The following is a 21,310-nucleotide window of genomic DNA, read 5'->3' as shown; positions in this document are numbered from 1 at the left end:
AAAGTCTCAACTTGGAGGCTTCCAAAGAAAAATGTTCCAAAGACATTTAAAAATTAAACCCAAAATATTTCTATATTATCTGTGTCTTGATAACAGAGTTTCCAGAAAATACAGCTTCAAGGAGTCACATTTTCAAAATCAGGAGATACCTTTAAAATTTAAGGTATGTGTATGGGGAAACATGATTCAGACATAATTACAAAATTCTAAGAACTCGGTCCATAGAAAGCAAAGTCAGAAGTCTTTAAATTATTAAACAAAAGTGACTGCTTCTAATCAGCACGACAAATAGACTTAGTTAAGTGTGACTGAGTTTGTCTTACAGTTGGGTCCACTTTTCTCCTGAAAAGTGACATCTGCTCAAAGGATGAACAACCTTTTATTTATGCTCACTAATTCCCCATCTTGGTTGATCTAATTTTTCCCCAATTTAAAAGAAGCATCTCTGTCAGTGACCTAAGCAGGCTTCATCCTGCTTCTGTCCTGAAATTACAATGGGAGAATTTCTATCTGTATCACTTAAGGGATTTTATTTTGCAGTAATAAAAACAAATGGACTTACTGTCTTCTCTCTCTTTCTGTCTTTTTTTTTTTTTTAACCCAAAATCCTGTTAGGGTCATATCCTCTGTTGAGGTAAAAACTTATTTAGAAATAAAGCTTCACGTCTTCTCTTGCACCAGTAATGTTGTTAGGGAGGGTTCCTTTAGTACATTACCCTTATTTGTTTATAAATTAAATCTTTAACACCCCATCCCAGCCATATCTTGTTCACTTTGGCCCCAGCCCTGACAGAGATGCATAGCAGGTTGCATATCTAAACCAACAAAAAAGGAAACAGCACTATTCAAGCATGCTATTCTAAAAAGTTCTTTCGACATCTTTTTCTCCGGGAAACGCCTACCCAGTGTGTGAATCACACTCTGTCATGCTCTGCTACAGCGCACACAGGTCTTCAGAGGTGTTTAGAGAGCGGAGTGGTTTACTGGTGTAAGGGCTGATACTTGAGAACTGATGCAGGAGGGTACAGTCGCATGCTTGCAGCAATGGGATTTTAGACAGGCTGATCCCTTGTATGCATACAGCCATCTGGCACAGTTAGCCTCACCTCTGGCTGGAGACTTCGGACCCTATTTCAGCTTAAATAATGAGCTGATAAGATTCAACAGAGGAGAAATACCTAGATGTTACAGTTTTGTAGAGTGAATTGCAATTCCTGCAGATTTGTGTTAAGCTGCTCTGCTATTCTTGTTTCCTACTCTTGGTATGAGCAATGTCCTTTAGCTATTCTTGCCCAGTGGGAGGGAATGGTAGGAGTCATTTGTTTCTAGAAAAGAAAAAGTAATACAGAAGTCTGCTTACCAATTAAGTATTTTTACAAGGAGGTTGGGATCAGAGATCTGTCATTTAATGGTTCTGAGCCTTTGAGTCTACGTGGAGCCCTGACAAAGTCATGCAGTGCTCTCAGAGGGGTTGTGGAGTGCCTCTGGCCCAGCTGCTGCCTTCTTCATCCCATAGATCCATTCCAACAGGATGGACCTACAACAGCAGTTGTGTGCCCTAACTGTTGCATCCAGTGCAACCCAGGATACAGAGTCTGGGTCTAAGATTCATGGGAGGAGGTATTTAATTGATGTAAAGAGGATTTTTAAATCCAGAAGCACAGTTCTGTTTGATAAGTCAAACCGGCACTCTCCATTCCAAAACCATAATTTTGGACTCTCATTGCCTTTACTATCAGGTGGCCTTTGCAACTCTCCTGTTACATCATATTCTGAGAGCCTTTTGGTTTGCATTTTCAAATCTTTCTGTGTATCCATGAGATATTTCTTGTATGAGAAATCTGATGGTCTTCCATAATCACATGAGTCTGAGCTTAGACTGTAAGTATTAAATAGTTGGGCATTTTTGATAAAATCACAAGGAGGACAACCCTTTCTAGTTCATTTACACAAGTGGCTGTAGGCAGCTTGTATAGATGTTATTGTAGCAAACTGACCGAAGTTCATGGACTCTTACTACTGCACTCCTTAGTATCTTATATGCATTAACTACAGTAGTGTGATATTTTGCAATTTGTTTTCGACTCTTATTATGTGGAGCTGATTTGGTATCATTTTATGAAAGGAAATCTGATTCATAGGTCTATTCTGATTATAGTTTCACAATCAGACTAAGCTCATTTAGGGCTGCTGCTGCTGTCCTATCTTCCTCTTTCTTTCCACATGCCCACCAAATGTAGTCCATTTGTATCCCTTGTACAGCTGCAACTGTGCAGCTAGCATGACTTTTTTTCTTTTTGTGAGGTTAATTTTGAGTTGGGTCAACTTACCTTGCTCACTGGTTTATCTGAGTGTCCATGCTGGTGTACAGTTGCTGTCAAATGCAAGGGAGGGGGCAGGATGGAGTGGCTGGGAGCATGCAAAGGTGCATATTTATTCCTTCACAGTTGTGGAGTGGATAAACTGATCAAGAAACTGCATCCAACGAGTTTATATTGATCCCCATCAGATATGAAACTGAATTTCCTGTAAATTGGAATATTTTCTGGTTGATTGGTATTGGATCAGATTCACCCAGATTCTAGTCCGTCTTGCAACAAGGGCTGGGAGACCTTGTTAGTCAATGTTAGTGCTTCCCATTGAAAACGCAAAAGTATGATGTGTTGCTGGACTTTCTGACCACAGCTTAACTCTTTTCATGAGATGCTCCCAGATCTTGCACATGGTGTTGGTGATATCAATGGGTCATCAGTGTGGCCTTGACAGTGATCACTTATGAGCACAGCAACATGTATCTTGAAGCGGTAGGTGTGCAGTGGCAGTGGCAGGAGTTACAGAAATGTTACTTGTGTCTGATTTTCATTCATGTCTATTACTGCTGAATAATAGGCTGGAAAACTGCAAGACGTTGCTGGTTTGGCGCTCAGATATGGCATGTCATGTAAGTGGCATAATCTCTGCTTTCTAAATTAACTTCTCATGAGACTGTAAACTCTCCTAGAGCTTATATTCAGATAGAATTAACTTCATGAATGACCAGCTCTAGGGTTTAGAGTCAGAGGTATCATTTATGTGACTTAAATGGAAGAGAGTCAAGAATATGGGATGGCCCTAGCTATCATATGTGCACGGAGCACTTCTGTATACATGTAAAACAGCCTCCAATCATGTACACAGTCCAAACTCAATTGTTTGTCCTCTGAACATGCACATTAAGTTTGCTTTACATGCTGAGGACATTTGGAGATTTGGATATGATTCAAATTTAAGAGTACTTTAAATTCAGTGTATCTTAATACCTGGGTCAGGCCTACCCTCAATGTTATTGATCTAACAAGGACTGGGGAGCTTCATAAATCAGTCTGTGCATCACTCCGAACATGAGAATAACTAAGTGTATCACTGAATCATCAGGTTGTGTGGGGAGAACAGGATAGCACTTTTACCCTGGGTGAAGAATTAGAAGCTATTTTCAGAATGAGAATATTGTGCCAGAGCCCTATTCTAAATCAGCAATAGCAAAGTTGCACTGACATTAGGTCTGGGAATTGCTAAATTTAGGTGTGGACTGGTGTCAAAAATACTAGTAGCTCAGGGAGTGCTACGAAAAGCTTTGGTGTCCAAGTGCTTGTTGTAATCACCAAAGCTGCATATGGCAGGAGACAGGAGCTAAGATCCCTGATTTTATTAGCTCTTGGCCAAAGATGCAGAGCCTTTACAGGAGGCGGAGGTAAATCATAGCATCATCGAATAGTTTGCATTGGAATGAACCCAAAGATCATCTAGTCCAAGCCCCCCACCATGGGCAGGGACATCTTTCAGTAGATCAGGTTGCTGTCCAAGCTGACTTTGAACACTTCCAGTGGTGGGGCATCCACAACTTCTCTGGGCAAGCTGTTCCAATGTCTCAGGACCCTCATCATAAAAAATTTCTTCCTCGTGTCCAATCTAAATCTACCCTCTTTCAGTTTAAGACCATTGCCCCTTGTTCTGTCACTACAGGCCTTGGTAAATGTCTGTTTCTTATAAGCCCCCTTTGTATTTTGAAAGGCTGTAATAAGGTCTCCCTGGACCCTTCTCTTTTCCAGACTGAACAACCGCAAAAGGGGGAGTGAGTTTCCCCTTTTATATAAGTAAGATCCATTTCAAAGATTTCCCTACAGCGTGTAACAAATGTCACACTATAATATAACAGTGACTTCTCTTACAATTGAGATAAGGTGACTCTGGTGAGTGGTTGAGACCTAAGTGTTACAGTAGAACCCCAACAGCATGTATTTCCACTCTGATTTCCAGACTCATGAAAACTTTCAGCTGCTAGAGGGGAGGAACTTGGAGCCTACACTTTAAAAGACAAACTGTGTTCTTGACTTTATTGTTAGGCACAGAGGACTGTTTTCTTTCACCAGACTTAATGAAAGAGCAGTCAGCAGGAGAAATTTCAAGAAGCCACTAGCCATTTCTTGTCTGCCATCATCTCTTTCAACCTTTACAAAATCTTTGTTTTCAGAGAAGTTTCCCTGTTGGGCAGATTGGCTCCAGCACTTACAACACTAATTACAGCCTAAAGGGTTGGGAAGATCTTTGAAGTGAAGTGAAATGTATGCTGCCATGTCGGAAGATCTTGCTGCTGATAGAAATGTGTGTAGAACAGCAAGAGGAGACATATTCCTACTATAGATCCAAATAGTTCTGGGAACTGGGAAAATTATTATGAACAGGAGAAAAAAAGAATCTTATTGTTAGAATACAGTGGTTTATTAAGTGTTCTGGAGGCTTCCTGAAGTCCTTGTGTCCTTGCTTCCAAAGAATCTGGGAGGTAGAGAAAAGCTGAAATAAACACTTTCAACATTCACATGCTTTCTTACAAAATTTGCACTTAATCAAGTATCAGAGGGATAAACAGCCACTTCTGTTATTATCTCTCATACCTGCTTGCTATTGGATACTAAGGTTATTTTAATACTCTTCAGAAATTCCAGGAATTCCTCAACTTTTTTTCTGGGCAGTTGTTCTGCTGCCTTCTGGCTCTGGACAGGCTCCTGGAATGCAGCTGGCCACATGCACATACTGGATGGTTGGTTTGTTTTAGGCACGTGGGGACATTAGGATCAGAGGTATCTTCTGTCTTGTCCTGTGTCACAGGAATATGTGTGCTCCACTTGAAAAGCATTGGAAACTTCAGGAAGCACATGGTCAATGGGGGGCAATCTGCATCATCTATTGGATGGCTACTTGCTATGCCTATCCAGGACTTTAGTACTAAAGTTTTGTTCTCTCCCACCCCCTGATCCATCACAGGGTATATAGGGCATATGCAAATAAAGGCTGCTTTGTGTTGGCCTAGGACTGGATGCATCTTGTCTGAAGAAGCACATGAGGGCCCTGAAGGCTTCTATGTTTGTTTCTCCCCTAACTGTAGCTCCATCACCTCTCCGTAAAAACCTTGCTTTGCTCTGACGTAGCAGGTTGACAGTCCTTGGCCTTTCTGTATTTGTGTGAAGGACACCTAGAAATCCCAGGTCATGTAGGCACAAGCCAATGAGCAGAGGATGTTACTCAGCTCTCTTATCACTGCCAAGCTGATGGACGGGGAAAGAGAAGGAGAGGCACTGGTATGATTTTGTAACACCTCAGTTCAGATGGTGCCACTTTCTTTTTAAAGGGCAGCACAGTGACAGTCTCCAGGCTAAGAAACCACTGAAACAAACTAGGAGCAATCACACCTCTCAGGGTGTAAAATACTTCAGACACAGCTCCCGAAGTATACGTTCACACCAGTTCCAATAAAATCTGGTTTTAAACTGATCTGAAGTTTGACATAGCACTTAGGGGCATGGTATAGTTGGGAACTGTCAATGTTAGGTTAATGGTTGGACTAGATGATCTTCAAGGTCTTTTCCAACCTAGATGATTCTGTGATTCTGTGAAGTTAAAAACATGCAGCTCCTGTATGTCAGTTAGCTCATGAAGGAGTGCTGAGCACTTCACATTGTCATTTACAGCAGCACAAAGAGCATGTCATGTTGCCTAATCAGAATGTCAGTGGCTTGCACCCAGGCTGGGCTGATCTAAATAATTGTATGGTTCACAGGACAGTAGCAGACAGGACAGAGCAGATGGGAGATCACTCAGTCCTGTGTAGCTACTGATGCAATGGAGCAGTGATTTATCAATTGCACTGTTCAGTAAATCACCACTGATATTTATTTCCTGCATTTAACAAGCTGCTCATTAACCGGGAATATAATAACCAGGTTTGGATGATTTGTGACATACTCATGTTTAGAATGCTGTATTTACTTCTGAAAATTCACTTAGGTTTTTTCATCCAGCAGGAATATTCTTTCCTCATAGGGGTCTAAACAGGAATTCTGTTCTATATAGAATCACTTGTCTGTCAAGCAGATCCTCTGCAAAGTTCCTGTGCATATCCAGATTATTCAATACACTGTTGTCTTTTCCTGTAGCCTCTAGTTTGAAGGCACCGATGCTTTATTTGCAATTCTAGTTATTGCAAACTTGTCTTCAAATGCTGTTCCCTGGTTAATAGCCATGTTGGACATACTAGTATGGACAATATTGCCTTTATGTCACCTGACCTGAATTAGAGCTAAATAACGTGGCAGTGAGTGTGTTATTCTTGGTAAAAATGCATAGGTTCTGTTTGTCTGTGCTGGGTCCCCCACTCGTACTCTCAGGCCAGACTTACTGTGTGGGTAGAGCACACCCAGAGCTCCAACCTCTCTAATAGCTCTGCCTGGCATGGTGTGCTCTTACCTCTTCCAGTCACCACCCAGCCCCAGTTCTAACTACAAACACTGAAGTGGCAACCTAGACCTTTCTCATGTAGGCAAGGCTTGTGTAAGACTTGTGACAGTCACTGAGACTGATAAACCAAGCTTCCTATACTTCCAGGGAAAAAAGCAGAGGAACGGCACTCCTGGATGAGCCCAGAAATCTGTCTGTCCCATTGTATTATCTTGGACATTGGCCATTAGCAGCTGCCTAGAGAAAAACATGAGAAACGGGTAATACTGTTACCTAAATACTGGGTAATACCCTCCCAGTTTCTTGTAATCTGCAATTGTGAAAGTTTTCTGTAAAGTGGCCCTTTGAACACATTCTCCAGCTGGAATCTATCCCACAGTTCTCTAAAGCTGCTTTCTAAGTTTGGAATATCTTCCAACAGACAGTGTCTTTCCCTCTTCCTTCAAGTTTATCATTAAATTCTGCAAACTGCATTCCAGAGGTGCAGTAGAGAGGGTTGTCTAAAGTATAGCTTAGTAAATGGATATGGATGTTGCTAAGAGCTGTGATTCCCAGTCACTGCTGGGTGGAGTGTGGTAGCTGCAGATGGTGTGATCCTTGCCTGCCCCTCTGCCTCAGATTAATGCTGAGGAGAAAGCATGACACACAAAAAAAGGATGTGTTTGCTCCTCAGCCATGGCAGTTCACAACTTACTGATGTAAATGTGCCAAGAAGAGATTAACTAAAGCAGAATATGTGTTCCAGCTGCTCCCATAAACTCCGTTTTAGCTTGTCAGGATTTTCTTTCCCTGTTCCATTCCCATTGTCATGTAACTAACACCTGGTTGATTTCCCCCAAGCCCCACAGAATAGTGATTCTTGAGGATGTTTAAAAGCAGTGTATATCCAAAAGATCTACCAAAGCTCGGGCAGAAGTACCACAGATTTTAAGTCTGGCACAATGCTGTGTCCTATTACAGGGAGAAGCAGATTTTGCAGGTTGGAATTTCCTTAAGGTTGTATCTCAGACTGAAATCACAGAATCATTTAGGTTGGAAGGGACCTTTAAGATCATCAAGTCCAACTGTTAACCTAGCACTGCCAAGTCCACCACTAAATCATGTTCCTAAGCGCCACATCTGCACGGTTTTTAAACTCCTCCCGGGATGGTGAGTCCACCACTTCCCTGGGCAGCCTGTTCATAGGAACTAGGCATCTTCATCAGATCTAATCCCTCTCTTCCAAGTGCAACGTGCACTTCCCTGGTCTGCCCTCTTCAACATAAACTCAGGGCTGTCTGTAAAATCAATTCTTATTAATTTTAATAATAAAACTAATTCCTCATTCTACCTAAATGGCCTTCCAGAGTCTCGCAGAATAAAGCTATCAAAGGCAGATTTGCTATGAGAATCAAAACCACTGTAGCTCTTCTCTACCTCCAGCAGTGGGCCCTTCAGGATAGTATTTGTGTTGCCATTTGCATTAAGTGAACAACAGTTTTGTGTCCCAATCCAGAATGTCTCTGCACAGCACAAAAGGTCCTTGCAGGGCCAGGATGAGGATGAGTAAGTACCACAGGCGTGAGAGAGCACCTAACGGAGGTGCTCTGGAGTAAGAGATTAGGGTGGTGTAGGAATCTGTACCTAACTGAGTCACATGTGCCTAAATCCTTCTCTGTCACACCAGCTCAGCAAGGATACCTGCCTGAGATTACACAGAATTTTGGAGAGAGGCTGTGGGCATGTTTTAGGTTTACTTAGAGCCTGAGCTCTAGTAGTCAACATGAATTCTCAGTATAAATAGTGCCCATTAAGCTTCCTTTAATGCACTTTTTGGTTTTATTTTTTTGGTCTTGTCTGTCCGAAAATTTTCGTTTTTCACCACTGTAACTTTTGCTTTTATTAAAAAAGCTTTCTCAAATACCATGCTTTACCGCTCTGTGGGAAAATCCACAGCACTGTCAGCCTTTATCAGATTTCTTGCTCAATGAGGTCAACTGGTATTTGGATATTATTGTATCGTGTCTACAAAAGAATGGAAAAAGTACACTGCATGTAAACTGAAAGTGGTTTGTCTTAAAAGTCAAGTTGAGCATAGAAAAAAGCTGTTAAATAGTTTTTGCAAAAGTGAGAAACTATTACATATCTAGAGGTCTTTTACCTGGTCTATTTCCGACTTTTAAGAAAAAAGCATCTAGGAAAGAAATGGCTTCCAGGACACAGGAATCCTGTGAATTTTCCACAATGATAGGACATGCAAAATCTAGAGTGCTTTATTTTGGAGGTCTTATCTTTTGGTTATAATCTGTGACTGTATGTTCTAGTCCTTACTAGCTAGAAACAAGTAAGAGGGTAAATCTCAACATGAATATATTAATAACCTTTATTTAATTTTGATACATATATGTATATATTTTTATATTTTAAAAAGCAGTGAGCTTCCTTTGCTGGCTGGTAAACTTAAGTGTCCATAATGATTTCAGTTTAGCAGATTAAATCCATTCTTAGGCAAGTGTAGTGAAGAATTATTTCTTTCTCCCCATCTTCATTTTAAGTCCTTTATGCAATATACTTTGCTGTAGTAAATGAAAGATCCAGCTGTACTGGATCTGCCTGGCCCTAAGAAATCAGGTTTGCTTTTGATTGGATAGTATTTCTAAGGAAGAATACTGAAATGTGAGTCATTAATTTAATTCTGTGGCCTATAGTAAATACTCATAACCTCAAGCAAGCAAACAATGCTAAGAAATTACATGGAAGTCTCCACGGTATGGGAGCAACTGGTTAACCTGCAATGTCACAGTTACATGCAGATATTTTACAAGCATATGTGTGTCAAGTAGCTTGTACAGATAATGATCTACTAGCAAGCTACTACAGTCTACTAAAATATGGCCTAATACTAATACCACAGTTATATTAGTAGCAAATTTGATCTATAAATTATTCACCTACTTTTAGCTAATTGATTACTCAATGCTGAGATATCACCGATCTATCATCAAATAGAAATGGTGCAGCTGCAAGGTTAAAGGACCGAAATCACAAGGTGGGCCTGATGGGTAGTTCACAAATATGGGTAGTTGACCAATATTTACCCAGCTACTTGGCACGTTATTTTAACGTACAGTAAGGACCAGTCTGCAGCATCCACATTGTCTAAAGCTAGCTCAGATCTGTGTAGAGAGCTGCATCATTTCAGTGTAGATGAACGGCTGAGATGAGAAACAACTCATTTGACTTTTAGTCCTCTATTCATATTATTCCTTTCTGTAGGTGATTTAATTAATTTTCCTCTCCATTAACAACTATGTTCTGGTTCCTATAATGTAGGTCAACTAATTAAGATATATAAAAATATTTCCCCAAGGTAATCTGTTTTGGGAACAATGAATGTGGGACAATTCCTTATATGTGAAGAGATCAGATCATTTCAGAAGAAGCAAAATACTATAAAAGGTGACTTCAGTGGTGAAATATTTTTCTGATAAAGATACAGTCCTTCTGCTCAAAAGAACTTCCATAATAACTTGCGCAAATCCATTTGGCATTGTAACAGAGTAGGATCACCTAGGCAGGCAATTACAATATCTTCACTAAGAGGCACTAATTTTCAGATGAGATGAAGCATACTACCCAAATTCCTTATGCTTCTCAAAGTTAGTTAGTTGGGGTTCATTTGCAGCCATGAAATGTGCTTTAAGAACAATCATTGTTCTTTAAAAGCGTTGCTCTTTCATTTGGGGAAAAATAAAAAAGGTATATGTGTCAGAGAAATCAGAAAGGTTTTCTGTATCAACTAACAAATATAAAGTTCCATTCAAACTAATGTTCTTACGTCCAGAATGATCTTTTATTCCACTTTAGGAAGTGAAGTACAGCGACTGACTCATTACTTAAATTTCACTTGAGCTGTTGCACAATCATCTCAGTTGAAAATACTTTTCAACTGGAAAAGGCACTTTTAGCACTGTGAGAAATGAAAAAAAATTCCTCTTAAAAGCAATTATGTAAGTGGAATGGAAGTTTCCTCTACGCAGCAGGTGACGTGATGTCATTTCTTTTGATTCCATAGCACAGAGATAATTTTGAGATTTTAAGATTAAACCAGTCTTAAAATTTCTTGTAGCAATTTCTAATCGAAAACTGGATGTGCTATTTATTGCTGATTCTATTTCCACTGGGCCAGTGAGATTTTCACTATTTACTACCTACAAAGGAGACACTATTGCAAAAAATATAATTTTGTTATATTTTATTTACATTCAGAAACAGAAATTTGACAACACTTAAGACTAGCCAGGGTGTTGGGCCAATAAGGTCTTTACCTAAATTAGACGTATATATAAAAGTGATGTTCATTTTATTTTTATTAATAAATTCCACTGAGTATTTTGCTCTTGCACACTGGTATTCTGCTGTTTCAGCTGTTGAAAATATTAACTTTTCATCTTCCACACATTGTGTGTTTTTGCAAGACACATATGGAGTACCCGTGCACAAGTGCCACTTTTGCTGGCTCCATATCAGTCATGCAGACAGGATGTGTGCAGCATAATAATTTTGGAGCACCAGTTTTGTTTTATGGGTGGATTTTTTTTTTCAGAAAAGCTCACTGGTTTAATTCTATCTGATGGCTCCAATTCCTCTTTGGGGAAAAGACTCCTTATCAAGACAGGCACCTGTGAGAGCAAATCCTGGCATAGAAACAAGATCTGTGAATGGAAGTGAGCCAATGAGTTTGTTAGAAAAGAAGCACAGCTACGGAAACAAAAATCCCGAATTAGTTTTGTGTTGCCATCTGAGCAGGATGCATAAATAGTAACTGTATGAGCAGAAAGCCACTGAGATTTAGCCAGAGGAGATACTAATAACTTGTGGTAGTCTCTAAATGATATTTCTGCTTAGTGTTTCATTATATTTGACAGAGATTTTTAAGGTAGCACATGTCACAGCAGAGAAACCATCTGACACTGCTCCTACCAGAATTATTATGATACAGACCTGCATAATGAGCTGACACACTTGGGGAGCTTGGCCAGCCATTCAATTATGTTTCCCTTTTCTTCTGTTATTAAGGAAGAAGAAAGGAGAAAGAGTTATTAATATATAATGGCCTGGTACATGTCTTGTTTATGGTCACTGTGGTGAGGACCTTCCTAGTAGTGTGCTCTCAGTTACCAGAAGAAGCCAGCTCATATTATTGACAAAGTTTTGTTGCAATATGATAATGCAGCACAGCATTAGTTTGTACTTGGTTAACAACATTGCTAGTTGCTATTTGCACAGTCCAACACAATATAAATAGCTACATTTGGTCTAAATGTCAGCACAGGCAGTGACAGATAGAGAAATGCACCAATACAAGTGAAGGGTGCTAATTAACACCAGCATTTACCTCAGTTTCAAGGTTTCACTTACGACCTTGGCTAAAAACAAGTCTCTTCCTGATGCTTTGCTGTGCTTTGCAGATCCTACATTCTCACTTCTGTTGGAGAGAATCCTTTATGCATTTTTTTTTTTTTTTTAACTTCAGCATGGCATGACTAACTTGCCAGATATCAGAGAGAGCACTTATGAGAAAGTAGAAACAGTTTTCCTATTACTTTCTCCATTCTTATCATCCTTATTGTGGTGGCACTGCAGTGCCTCTCAAAGCTAGGAGTCATTTCAGGTGGAAATTGGCTCAATGTGCGAGATATTAGTAGTACTGCAGGGCCACGGGATGTCATGGTGCCAAAGCAAGAATAATCTGCCCAAAGGAAACTGATGTGAAATCATACCGGTGGGAAATGTGGTCTTAGTGTAACCAAGGCCATGATGTTTAATTAGAAACCCAGACCAATAATTCAAAGAAATGTGAACTAGTTCATGCATTTTAATGGTTTCCCATAACAAGAAGTTTCCTTTGCTGAAGGAACATCTGACAACATCACATCAATGGGCTTGTGTGTGATCTCTCCCTGCCACAGCCACATCCTGATTCTGCCAAGTTATGGTAGCACCACAGGCCCTGCCATTTAGAGTGCTTTGCCAGGTTAGTGGTGACTGAGCCCTCTCTGCTAGGACACATAGTAAACTCTCCACAGACGGAAGGTTGGCCTTGCTCTCATGAGCAGTGTTTCATGTCATTATTTCCACACCAGAAAAGCTAGTGGGTCAGATATTTATTGAGACCAGAATTATTTCACCTTTAGAACTGTTCTAATTTGGTGAATCTCGTTGTTTCTTTGTGGAAGGAGTAAGTATACTCCAGTGGAATGAAGGTTTACTGGCAACAAGGATGCCTACAGATAGTACCTTAGGGATTGCTCAGACTCCATGGAAACCGGAGACCTTTAGGTCAGATGCCTGATCCTTCACTATCCATGCTGAGATGACCTGCTTACTTGGGAATGATCTTCGTGAGGAGCTATCCTTGTAAGAGTTGCCCATAAACTTCAGTCAACTAAGAGTTTTGTTGTCTTTGGACTACTGCCATCCAAACCTCATATTCTTGTAAAATGTGTCTGAAATGAAGGAACGATGGAGTGCAGAAGATTTCCCCCCCTTTACCTCACACATCCCAGTTTCACCTGTTTTTTCCTCCACTTTCCAGTCACCAAGTGGAGTGTTTGGGTCACTCCCGTAATCACAATGCTGAGTTCGAAGTTGAGGCTGCAAGCTGCTTCTCTTCTGAAATTACCTCTAAATCCTCTCAGACACAGAGAACTGCAACGAGCCTGTTTATAGGACACAAGTTCTCATACTTACTGGCCAAACCATGAACAGCCCCTTGGCACCAAGGGCAAGATTTCAAGCAGTCCCTCCCAGCTCCAGCTCCTGTTTTTTCATGTTTCTCTGTGAATGGGGGAGCAAATACAAAATCAGGTGGGGTGGCAGATACATCAGTGCTGCGTCTGCTGCTGCCTCCAAGGGAGCAGTCTGCTTATTTGGGCTAGCGAGCAGTGTGTGTGAAGGGCTGGAGAAAAGCCCTTGGAAGCTGGTAGAAATCTGCATGAAACTTTGCTGTGTAGTTTAGACACGGGCACAGAAAAAAAGAGAGAGACTGAATGAACTGTGAGCTAAGTTTAAAACTCTAAATATAGTAAGGGCCTGTATCTCTGGTCTGCCATTGATTAGCTTGTATTCTTCATTTTTTTGATATGCTTTTTCATTCCTTCACTGTTTCACCTTTTGTTTAATTTCTGATACTATTGACAGAAACATTAGGATGAACCGTGGTGCCTGTCCTTTCTTCTTAGCAGTTAGAGAGACAATGGATTAGCTGCATTTGTCTTAATTCCTTATCTACAGTCCAGTGTCCTTTCTCTTTAGAAACAATGTATGTTTTCTTTTGCAATATTAGCTTCGTTCAAATGTTGGACAATGTAAAGAGGACTTGATGTAGCTGATCACCAGAAATTACTTCTAACCTGGTCATGCTTGCTGAGACCATACAAGGAAAAAAGGGAGTTGGAAGAACTGCCTGTGACAATAGTCCTGTCAATTGCTGCATCATATTTTCCTTAAACATGATACTCGCAGCAGGTGCATGCTGAGCTACCCTCGCTGCCCCATGACATCCTGGATGAGATGAACATTTCACCCCTCATGGCATCAGATGATGTCACTACCAGTTTTGTAGGCCATTAGACTATCTCAAATGCCATTAAATCCCTTGTGCCATACGGTGAGCTCTCTGCTTCATCATTTACCAATCTAACATGCTCACACAGCGAGTGTGAAAGTATTTCCTTTATACCCTCTCAATGCTTTCCCCCGTACCAGCAAGACACACATGCAGCTCTTTAATTTACTGTTCTTAAATTGCATCTTTGTCAGGGCAATTCTAAGGTCTGTGGAAGGCCCTTGACCAAGTGCACAGCTTTCTATTGTTAACAGCTTGACGAGAGAGTGATTCATGTGCAACAACCTTTAATGTTTGAGATTTTGCTGCTGTGGTTATTATTTGGAGAGCAATTCAGGTAAGTTACTCTGGGAGCACTTTTCTCATGGGTTTGTACTGAGTGTTCCTGGTGGCTGCTGTAGCACCGAGCCTGTTAGAGAGAGAAATGCAGAATAACACTTTCAGAAGAATAGTGTTGTAATCATGTAAAATAAGATCTGGAGACTGTGGGATGGGCACAGGTAGATAGATGGATGGATTATGTCATGCAACATCTTCAACCAGTGGCAGCCTTGGGAATAGAATTTGCACCCACCAGCTCTTTGGAGAGGCGTGAGGGGTATTGTGCTCTGGGGACAGTGGGAGGCTGAAGCATACAGCTCCTGTGTTCCAAGTAGGAAATCCCAGAGATGTACTTGGCCATGGGCACTAAGAGGCAAGTGTAGAAACAGCTGTAAAGCATGTGTGCTGAGTCTGACAGAATACTGGATGTTTGGTCAAATTCCACTTTTTCCATGTGGACACAATTTGTGGTTGGAAGAAGACTCAGTTAAAAACAAAAAATTATGACAAAAAAACCCACCAAAAAAACTGAGCAGTGAAAGTCTGATTTAGGCAGCAAATCCTGCTATCTCATTGTGGAGAAATATTGGAAAATGATTACCCTTCATGTACAGACTCATGGTTTAGACATGAAGCTCTTGAACTCTAACCATGAGTTGAAGGATTACCATCATGATTTTGTGTCTGTTTGTCATTGAAACCAACATGATAAAATGGCTAACACCACCTTTACAAGGAGTGAAAAGGTTAGTTAGACAAGTTTTTCATAAGACTTAAAAAGCTAAAGCATTTACTCTTACTATAAATTTACATAGGCAATTAAGTTAAATAATAAAACTAAATCTTCTTAAAGAACTGTGTTTGATTTTATGATAACCCCATAACTACAATGGCAGTATTTTAGGAGTCCCACAGAACCTCCTCTAGTAAAACATTTCTCATATGTGATTGTTTTTTAATGCCCTAAATGGACAATGTTTCCAAACAAAATTAGGATTAGTAAATCAATTAAAAAAAACCCAGATTTCTTACAATGGGGATTCAAGAGCTGGTACTCTATTTTAAACTAGGATTCAGGAAAGTTTAAAATAATTCATTTGTGCTTCATCTTTCATAGAGAGCTGGATAGTAAAATATCCTAAAAACCTCTGTTCTACTTATTGCATTACTTTGAGTTGTGCTTTTGACGGGCACCACACTGTTGTTTGTTTATGACAGTTACTAGGAAACCTATGGACTAATAATTTGCTTTTCAGGTATAATTGTCAGCTAAGTGTTGGGTTTGCTTTAGAGTCAGTCCTGATGTAATCCATTAGGTAACAGACTAAATAACATCTGGAAGATCTATGTCTTGTTTGCAGGTAAATAAGCATCTTTCAACAGTAAGATGAACTTAAACGTAAAGATTAATTTAAAACTTAAAAACATTAAGTTTCTCTGATGACTTTGTCACACCTGTCCTGTTACATTTTTTTTAAACAATGCAGCGGGTCTTTGGAAATGTGAATCATGAGCATTAAATAAACCTCATGAAGTTCCAATTGCTGCAACATGAAATTTGAGGTCTTCTGGATCTGGAGAACAGAAATAATAAACAGAAATTTAAAATAGATTTAGGGTAGAGCTGAAATTAAAGATGATATTTCAAAATTTATAACTGATGGAACAACCTTTTCAAACAGCGTCAAACCTGTTCTGCAATTCATGAAATAAGTGTGGAGCAGTAGTTCTTAGGTCTACCAAGGGAGCAAGAATATAACTATCCTTTGGCTCTGAAGAGTACTAAAAGTTAAAATATTTCTGTGTGTCATTGCAAAGACCATAGCTGTGTGCACAGGTAGGATATATGCACAGTTTCTATGGCCATACTGTTGTGCCAATGCAAATATGAAGTTTGCATATGAAATTATACTTGCATGTGTCTGTTTTATTGTATCTACCATTAGCTGCCTACCTGGACAACTCAATCTCCAGTTTTCTCTGCTGAAGCTGATAGCCAGAATGACAAATGTAATTTGAACTACTTAGTTTGAAGTAGATAGTGACAACCAAACATCTGTCTGATTCAACAAGTTTCTGCCACTAGAGTTTGTGTTGTAGTTTGATAACTATTGGTGGCTTGAGCTTGCTGAGGTATGTTAGTTCAGTTTGATAGCCAACCTAAGTTTCTGACCCCAGAAACAAGTTGTGCGTTGTCCTCATGATTTCTTTTCAGCGCTGCAAGTAGTGGTGATGCTAGAACAGTAGCAATCTGCTTGTCTCCCTTTGCATCTGGTCTGTGCAGTTACTTCATAGCTGATAAAAGGAAATGCATATGTAACCATAATAGTTCTATTTGTTTCAGTCAGCTGTAAAAGCAAGTGCTAATGTTTGTAAAATAGTTTTTTGGACAAATGGCCCATTAGAACATTGACTGTGCATTAAAGTGACATATATCTATCTCATGAGGAGTAATCTAGTACTCTGAGCATACCCCAAACATATTTTCTAGCTCAAAGGTGTGCAAATTCAGGGAAACATGGACAGAACTCTTACATGGGTTAGAGTCCAATACAGCCTGGCTTTATGAGATCATGCATAGTACTGCAGAACCCTTTGCACCCTTGTTTGTTCAACAGTATTGCTTAGTCATGAAGGGTGATACCATTTTTTCCTATTGCTACATGCAGCTTTCCTGTGCATAAATAGCTCAATTTGAGGTCAATGTGGAGGTTAACTAACTGGAGTCAGTACTCCTGGAATGCGCAAGGGTACAGCCCTGACCCATTTCCCTACCTTGTGGTAGACACTCTGCAATTTTGTCTTTACTTAAGGTCTTAAGGCAAGATACCTATGAAATCCTAGTTATTTTATAACAAAATTTGAAACATTATGGGTCAGTTGAAAGTAAGGTCTAGTTTTCTCAGTATTTATAATGTTTATCAAGTAGTGGTCCATAAAGCAGTAATTGTCTATGAGACCAGAGTAAGTGGTCCCCACCTAGCCTGCAAAACCATATTGCCTTGAAAAAGACTAGGTAAATGTGAAGAAAATCAATTAATCTATTTTGGTAACCTAGTAAGTAAGGTTTCATTCAGTGCTTTTGCATTTCAGACTGCCTGAAATGTATTTTACTTCCAAATGCCTGGCTATACCATTTAAAGAACGCTTTATCAGAAATGGGATTGAATTATTAATCTCAAAAAGGACATCCTAAAAAATGCTGAGGATGACAAAATCCCCTTACAGTGGATGCAACAGTGTAAAGGTTGTTCATGATATAAAGGGCTGATGGGGTCTGGCTGATTACACGACTGTTGCATGATATATAAAAAACAGGTAACCAGATATAGTCTGAGTGATCTTCCCAGCAGGAGTGATAGAAGTCACTTTCCTGTCTTTATATTTTCCTCTAGAAAGCAGCCTTGAGATGCTTCAAACTTCTGGCACTAGACAGCAGAGGAGCAGATTGCTATGTCCTCCAGTCTCTTGGAGAGCTTTTTACCAAAATGACAGAAATCTGTATTTTTGCCAAAACCCATAGTTCCTGTAGCATTTACTCTGGAGACACACCATGATGTCTTTGGCTGGCTAGTGGCACACTGAGCAAGTACATTTCCAGGGGAAAACCTGGGATTAATGGTACTGATTTTATGTATAAAGTTGCAGATAGCTCCTGAGGTAGAGGGATCTCCAAGCATAAGATATTTTTCTTCTTTCTAGCCATCACTGATATCATCCTTACCCTAATGTAGGTACAGGGAGATACTGGACAAATGTTTGTGCTGGTATTGTTGTCAATAGTTGCCTACACTTTAGTAGCCTCAGGTTGTGTGCTGCTTATGACTGGCTGTACTGCAGTTCCTCTAGACATTACTCCCTAGTGTCCTTCTGGTGATGTGTTTTTGCTTGATGTAGCTGCGGATTACAGATTGTTAGGAAGCATGAACCAGGAAAGGAATACTAGGCATTGGTCCTCTTCTACTTGGACAAACTGCTCAAACCTCTGGAAGAGATATCCTGAAAGTTTTGTTCATAAGACTATTAAAGAGAACATTTTCTTGAGGATATGGGACAACTGATGCATAAAAAAAAATTGAGGGATTTAATGCAATTTTGTTTTAAAATCTAATTAGTTATTTGTCCAAAAGTGAATTGGTTACATTCATATTTTTGTGAAATAAATCAGGCATCTTCAAGATATATGTCTCCAAGTTACCTGGAAGCATTGAACTAATATTAGAAAAGTCCAAAATATAGTATAAATATTTTGCTCTAATTTACTTTCATGTTTTCAGACTTCTGACATCATCCTGCTGCCTGTTTCCACAAGGTATTAAAGAAAGGAAGTCTAATGACCAATTTTATTTTTTTTTATAAAATAAAGCAAATCAGAAATGTAACATAGCCTTGGGAAATATAATCCCCTTTTATTGAGTATTGTTAGTTATGATTAGAGGAGGAAACCTTTATTGTTTACCTTCTCAGGCATTTTTAATCTTTTTCTTCAGATTTGTAGGTATAAAAATAACAGAAGCAACCAAGATGGAGTTTAAAATGAGCTGAAAAAATAATAGTCCAAGGGATGTTTAGGACTTTTAAGCTTATCAACGACGCACAATATTGAAGTATGGAGAAATGTCCTTCAGAGATGTCACAGGAAGGGGTTTTTTTTTGTGTAGTCAGAGGCATAAACAGGAATTTACAAGGAAACCCATTTTTTCTTTCATGTGTGCTTTGTTGAACTGCTGGTAAACACCATAACTTTCCATCTTTCTTCTTTTTTAGCCACATAATCAATGAGCTGATAGAAACAGAACGGGTTTATGTAGAAGAACTTCAAAGTATAATAGAGGTAAGAAATTCTTCTGTAATGACTTCTGGTGCTTAACCTCTAAGTAATCACTGCGGGTGCACATCCTTCATGGGTTGAGCACTCTCACCTCCCACCTTGTGTTTAGAGTACACAGGCTCTGTTAGCAAGATAGCTCAGCCTTGGAGATGGAAAATGAAAAGCATGTTTTGAACATCTTTCCTCAGGGCTTAAAGGAAGAGGCACCTTTTCTGACCCCAGCCCACAGAATGATAACAGTTGCATGGTTCTCAAAGTTATGGTCAGAGGAGTAGTTAATAATGTGCCTTTTCAAAATATCCTCAATCGGCTTCAGAAACAGCACCCTTGATTTCTATGGGGCCAGACACTAAATTTCTGTGAATATAAGTTTGGAAAATGATTGGGAAAAAAGAAGGCCTTCTTCCCCCTTGTGTTTATTGTCCCATGTGGTGTCTGAACACAGAAAAGAGCAGCTTACAGTGCAAATATAACTCCTGAGCTTTTGAAACTCGTAGGATACCAGCATACATTGTGTGTGTGGAGTCTGAGGTCTCTAGTCCGTGGGAGGATGGAGGCTGAGTAGAGCTTGGTCATGCTTTTATTTGGGTGGAACTTGAAGGACTGGGTAGTTTCTTTTTACAACCATGTGGTTGCTTCTTTATTGGATTTGATCTGCGGGAGCTGACAGCTCTGATAATTGATCTATTACTCTTGAGTTTAAAATCTGCACTCAGAATGTTCTTCTCTCAAAGTTTTTATTGAAGAAACACAATCCAGTTTCTACAAGAACAATCAAACAATCAAGCCAAATACCACAGTTCAACAAATAAAGCCAACTAACCCTTTTGCAGTGAAGCAATGTAGTAGAAAGATATGCCTCTAACAAACTTAGCAGTTTCCATCCCTACATGACCAAAATGGCTTTTGAATCATTTCATTTTTTTTTGTTAATCCAGTAATCTGTCCATTTGTGGTTAAAAATCTGTTTTCACAGCTATTGGGGTAAAAGCTCTGGGGACAATTAGAAGCATGAGAAATTCATGGGAGCAGCAAAGAAGCAGGCATAGGAGAAGCCTTTGCATGCTTGGTTGAGAACAAAAAGCACATAGACTGGGGCTTTTCAGTGTCTCAGACACAGTACTTGTTCCCTGGTAAAAACAGGCTGGTTTTATTTTCCACTCTTCTCTGCAGGGGTATGCTTCAGAAATGGACAATCCCAATTTAGTGCATCTGATTCCATCTGCACTCCAGAACAAGAAGGAAATTCTTTTTGGGAACCTCCCAGAAATCTACGAATTCCACAACAGGCACGTGGGAACTGGCGGTTGTCCCACACCCTCGGGTGCTACTGTAATTTCTACTCCCTTTATGTGGGGCGCTTTGTCACACACATACACAGTCAGGAAGAGTCATCCTCACTTTGCCTCTGTGTGTGTCCTATCTCAGATCATGTTTCATCTTTTTTGTGAAAGATTATACTCTTTTGTGCATTTACTAGTGATTTCCCCTGTTATTATCCATTTTGAATGTCCCTCGTGGCAAGTATTTTACCACCTCTCTTGGTACACTGGTAGATGTCACAGGACTAAATCCTGATGTTCCTTCTCTGGCAAAACTCGTTCTGAGAGGAAGTTTTCTTAGTGTTCAGCTTATTTGTCCTGTATTTCTGTTATCACATCAGAAGACATGATATATTTGATAGCACTTTTCTTAAGGAATTTTATCCTTCACATGATCAAAAACCTTTCCAGAGGCCTTGTCCACACTGTGGACAAGGTGATCTAGTGTCCATAACT

At 39.7% G+C, this 21,310-nt stretch overlaps 1 protein-coding gene across 11 annotated transcripts in view; it reads left to right on the top strand.

Moving 5' to 3' along the window:
- MCF2L2 (MCF.2 cell line derived transforming sequence-like 2) overlaps positions 1-21,310 on the top strand; it is a 187,060-nt gene that overhangs the window by 118,697 nt on the left and 47,053 nt on the right. For all 11 annotated transcript variants that reach the window (XM_074878598.1, XM_074878596.1, XM_074878601.1 and 8 more), the window contains 2 exons: positions 19,469-19,535; positions 20,706-20,821. In XM_074878598.1, the coding sequence (XP_074734699.1) occupies positions 19,469-19,535; positions 20,706-20,821 (183 nt within the window). The remainder of the gene's footprint in view (positions 1-19,468; positions 19,536-20,705; positions 20,822-21,310) is intronic.

Source organism: Strix uralensis, chromosome 9 (genome assembly GCF_047716275.1).
Source record: "Strix uralensis isolate ZFMK-TIS-50842 chromosome 9, bStrUra1, whole genome shotgun sequence".
Taxonomy (NCBI): Eukaryota; Metazoa; Chordata; class Aves; order Strigiformes; family Strigidae; genus Strix; species Strix uralensis.
Note: the sequence above shows the minus strand (reverse complement) of the source record. Positions and strands in the feature narration are given on the sequence as shown.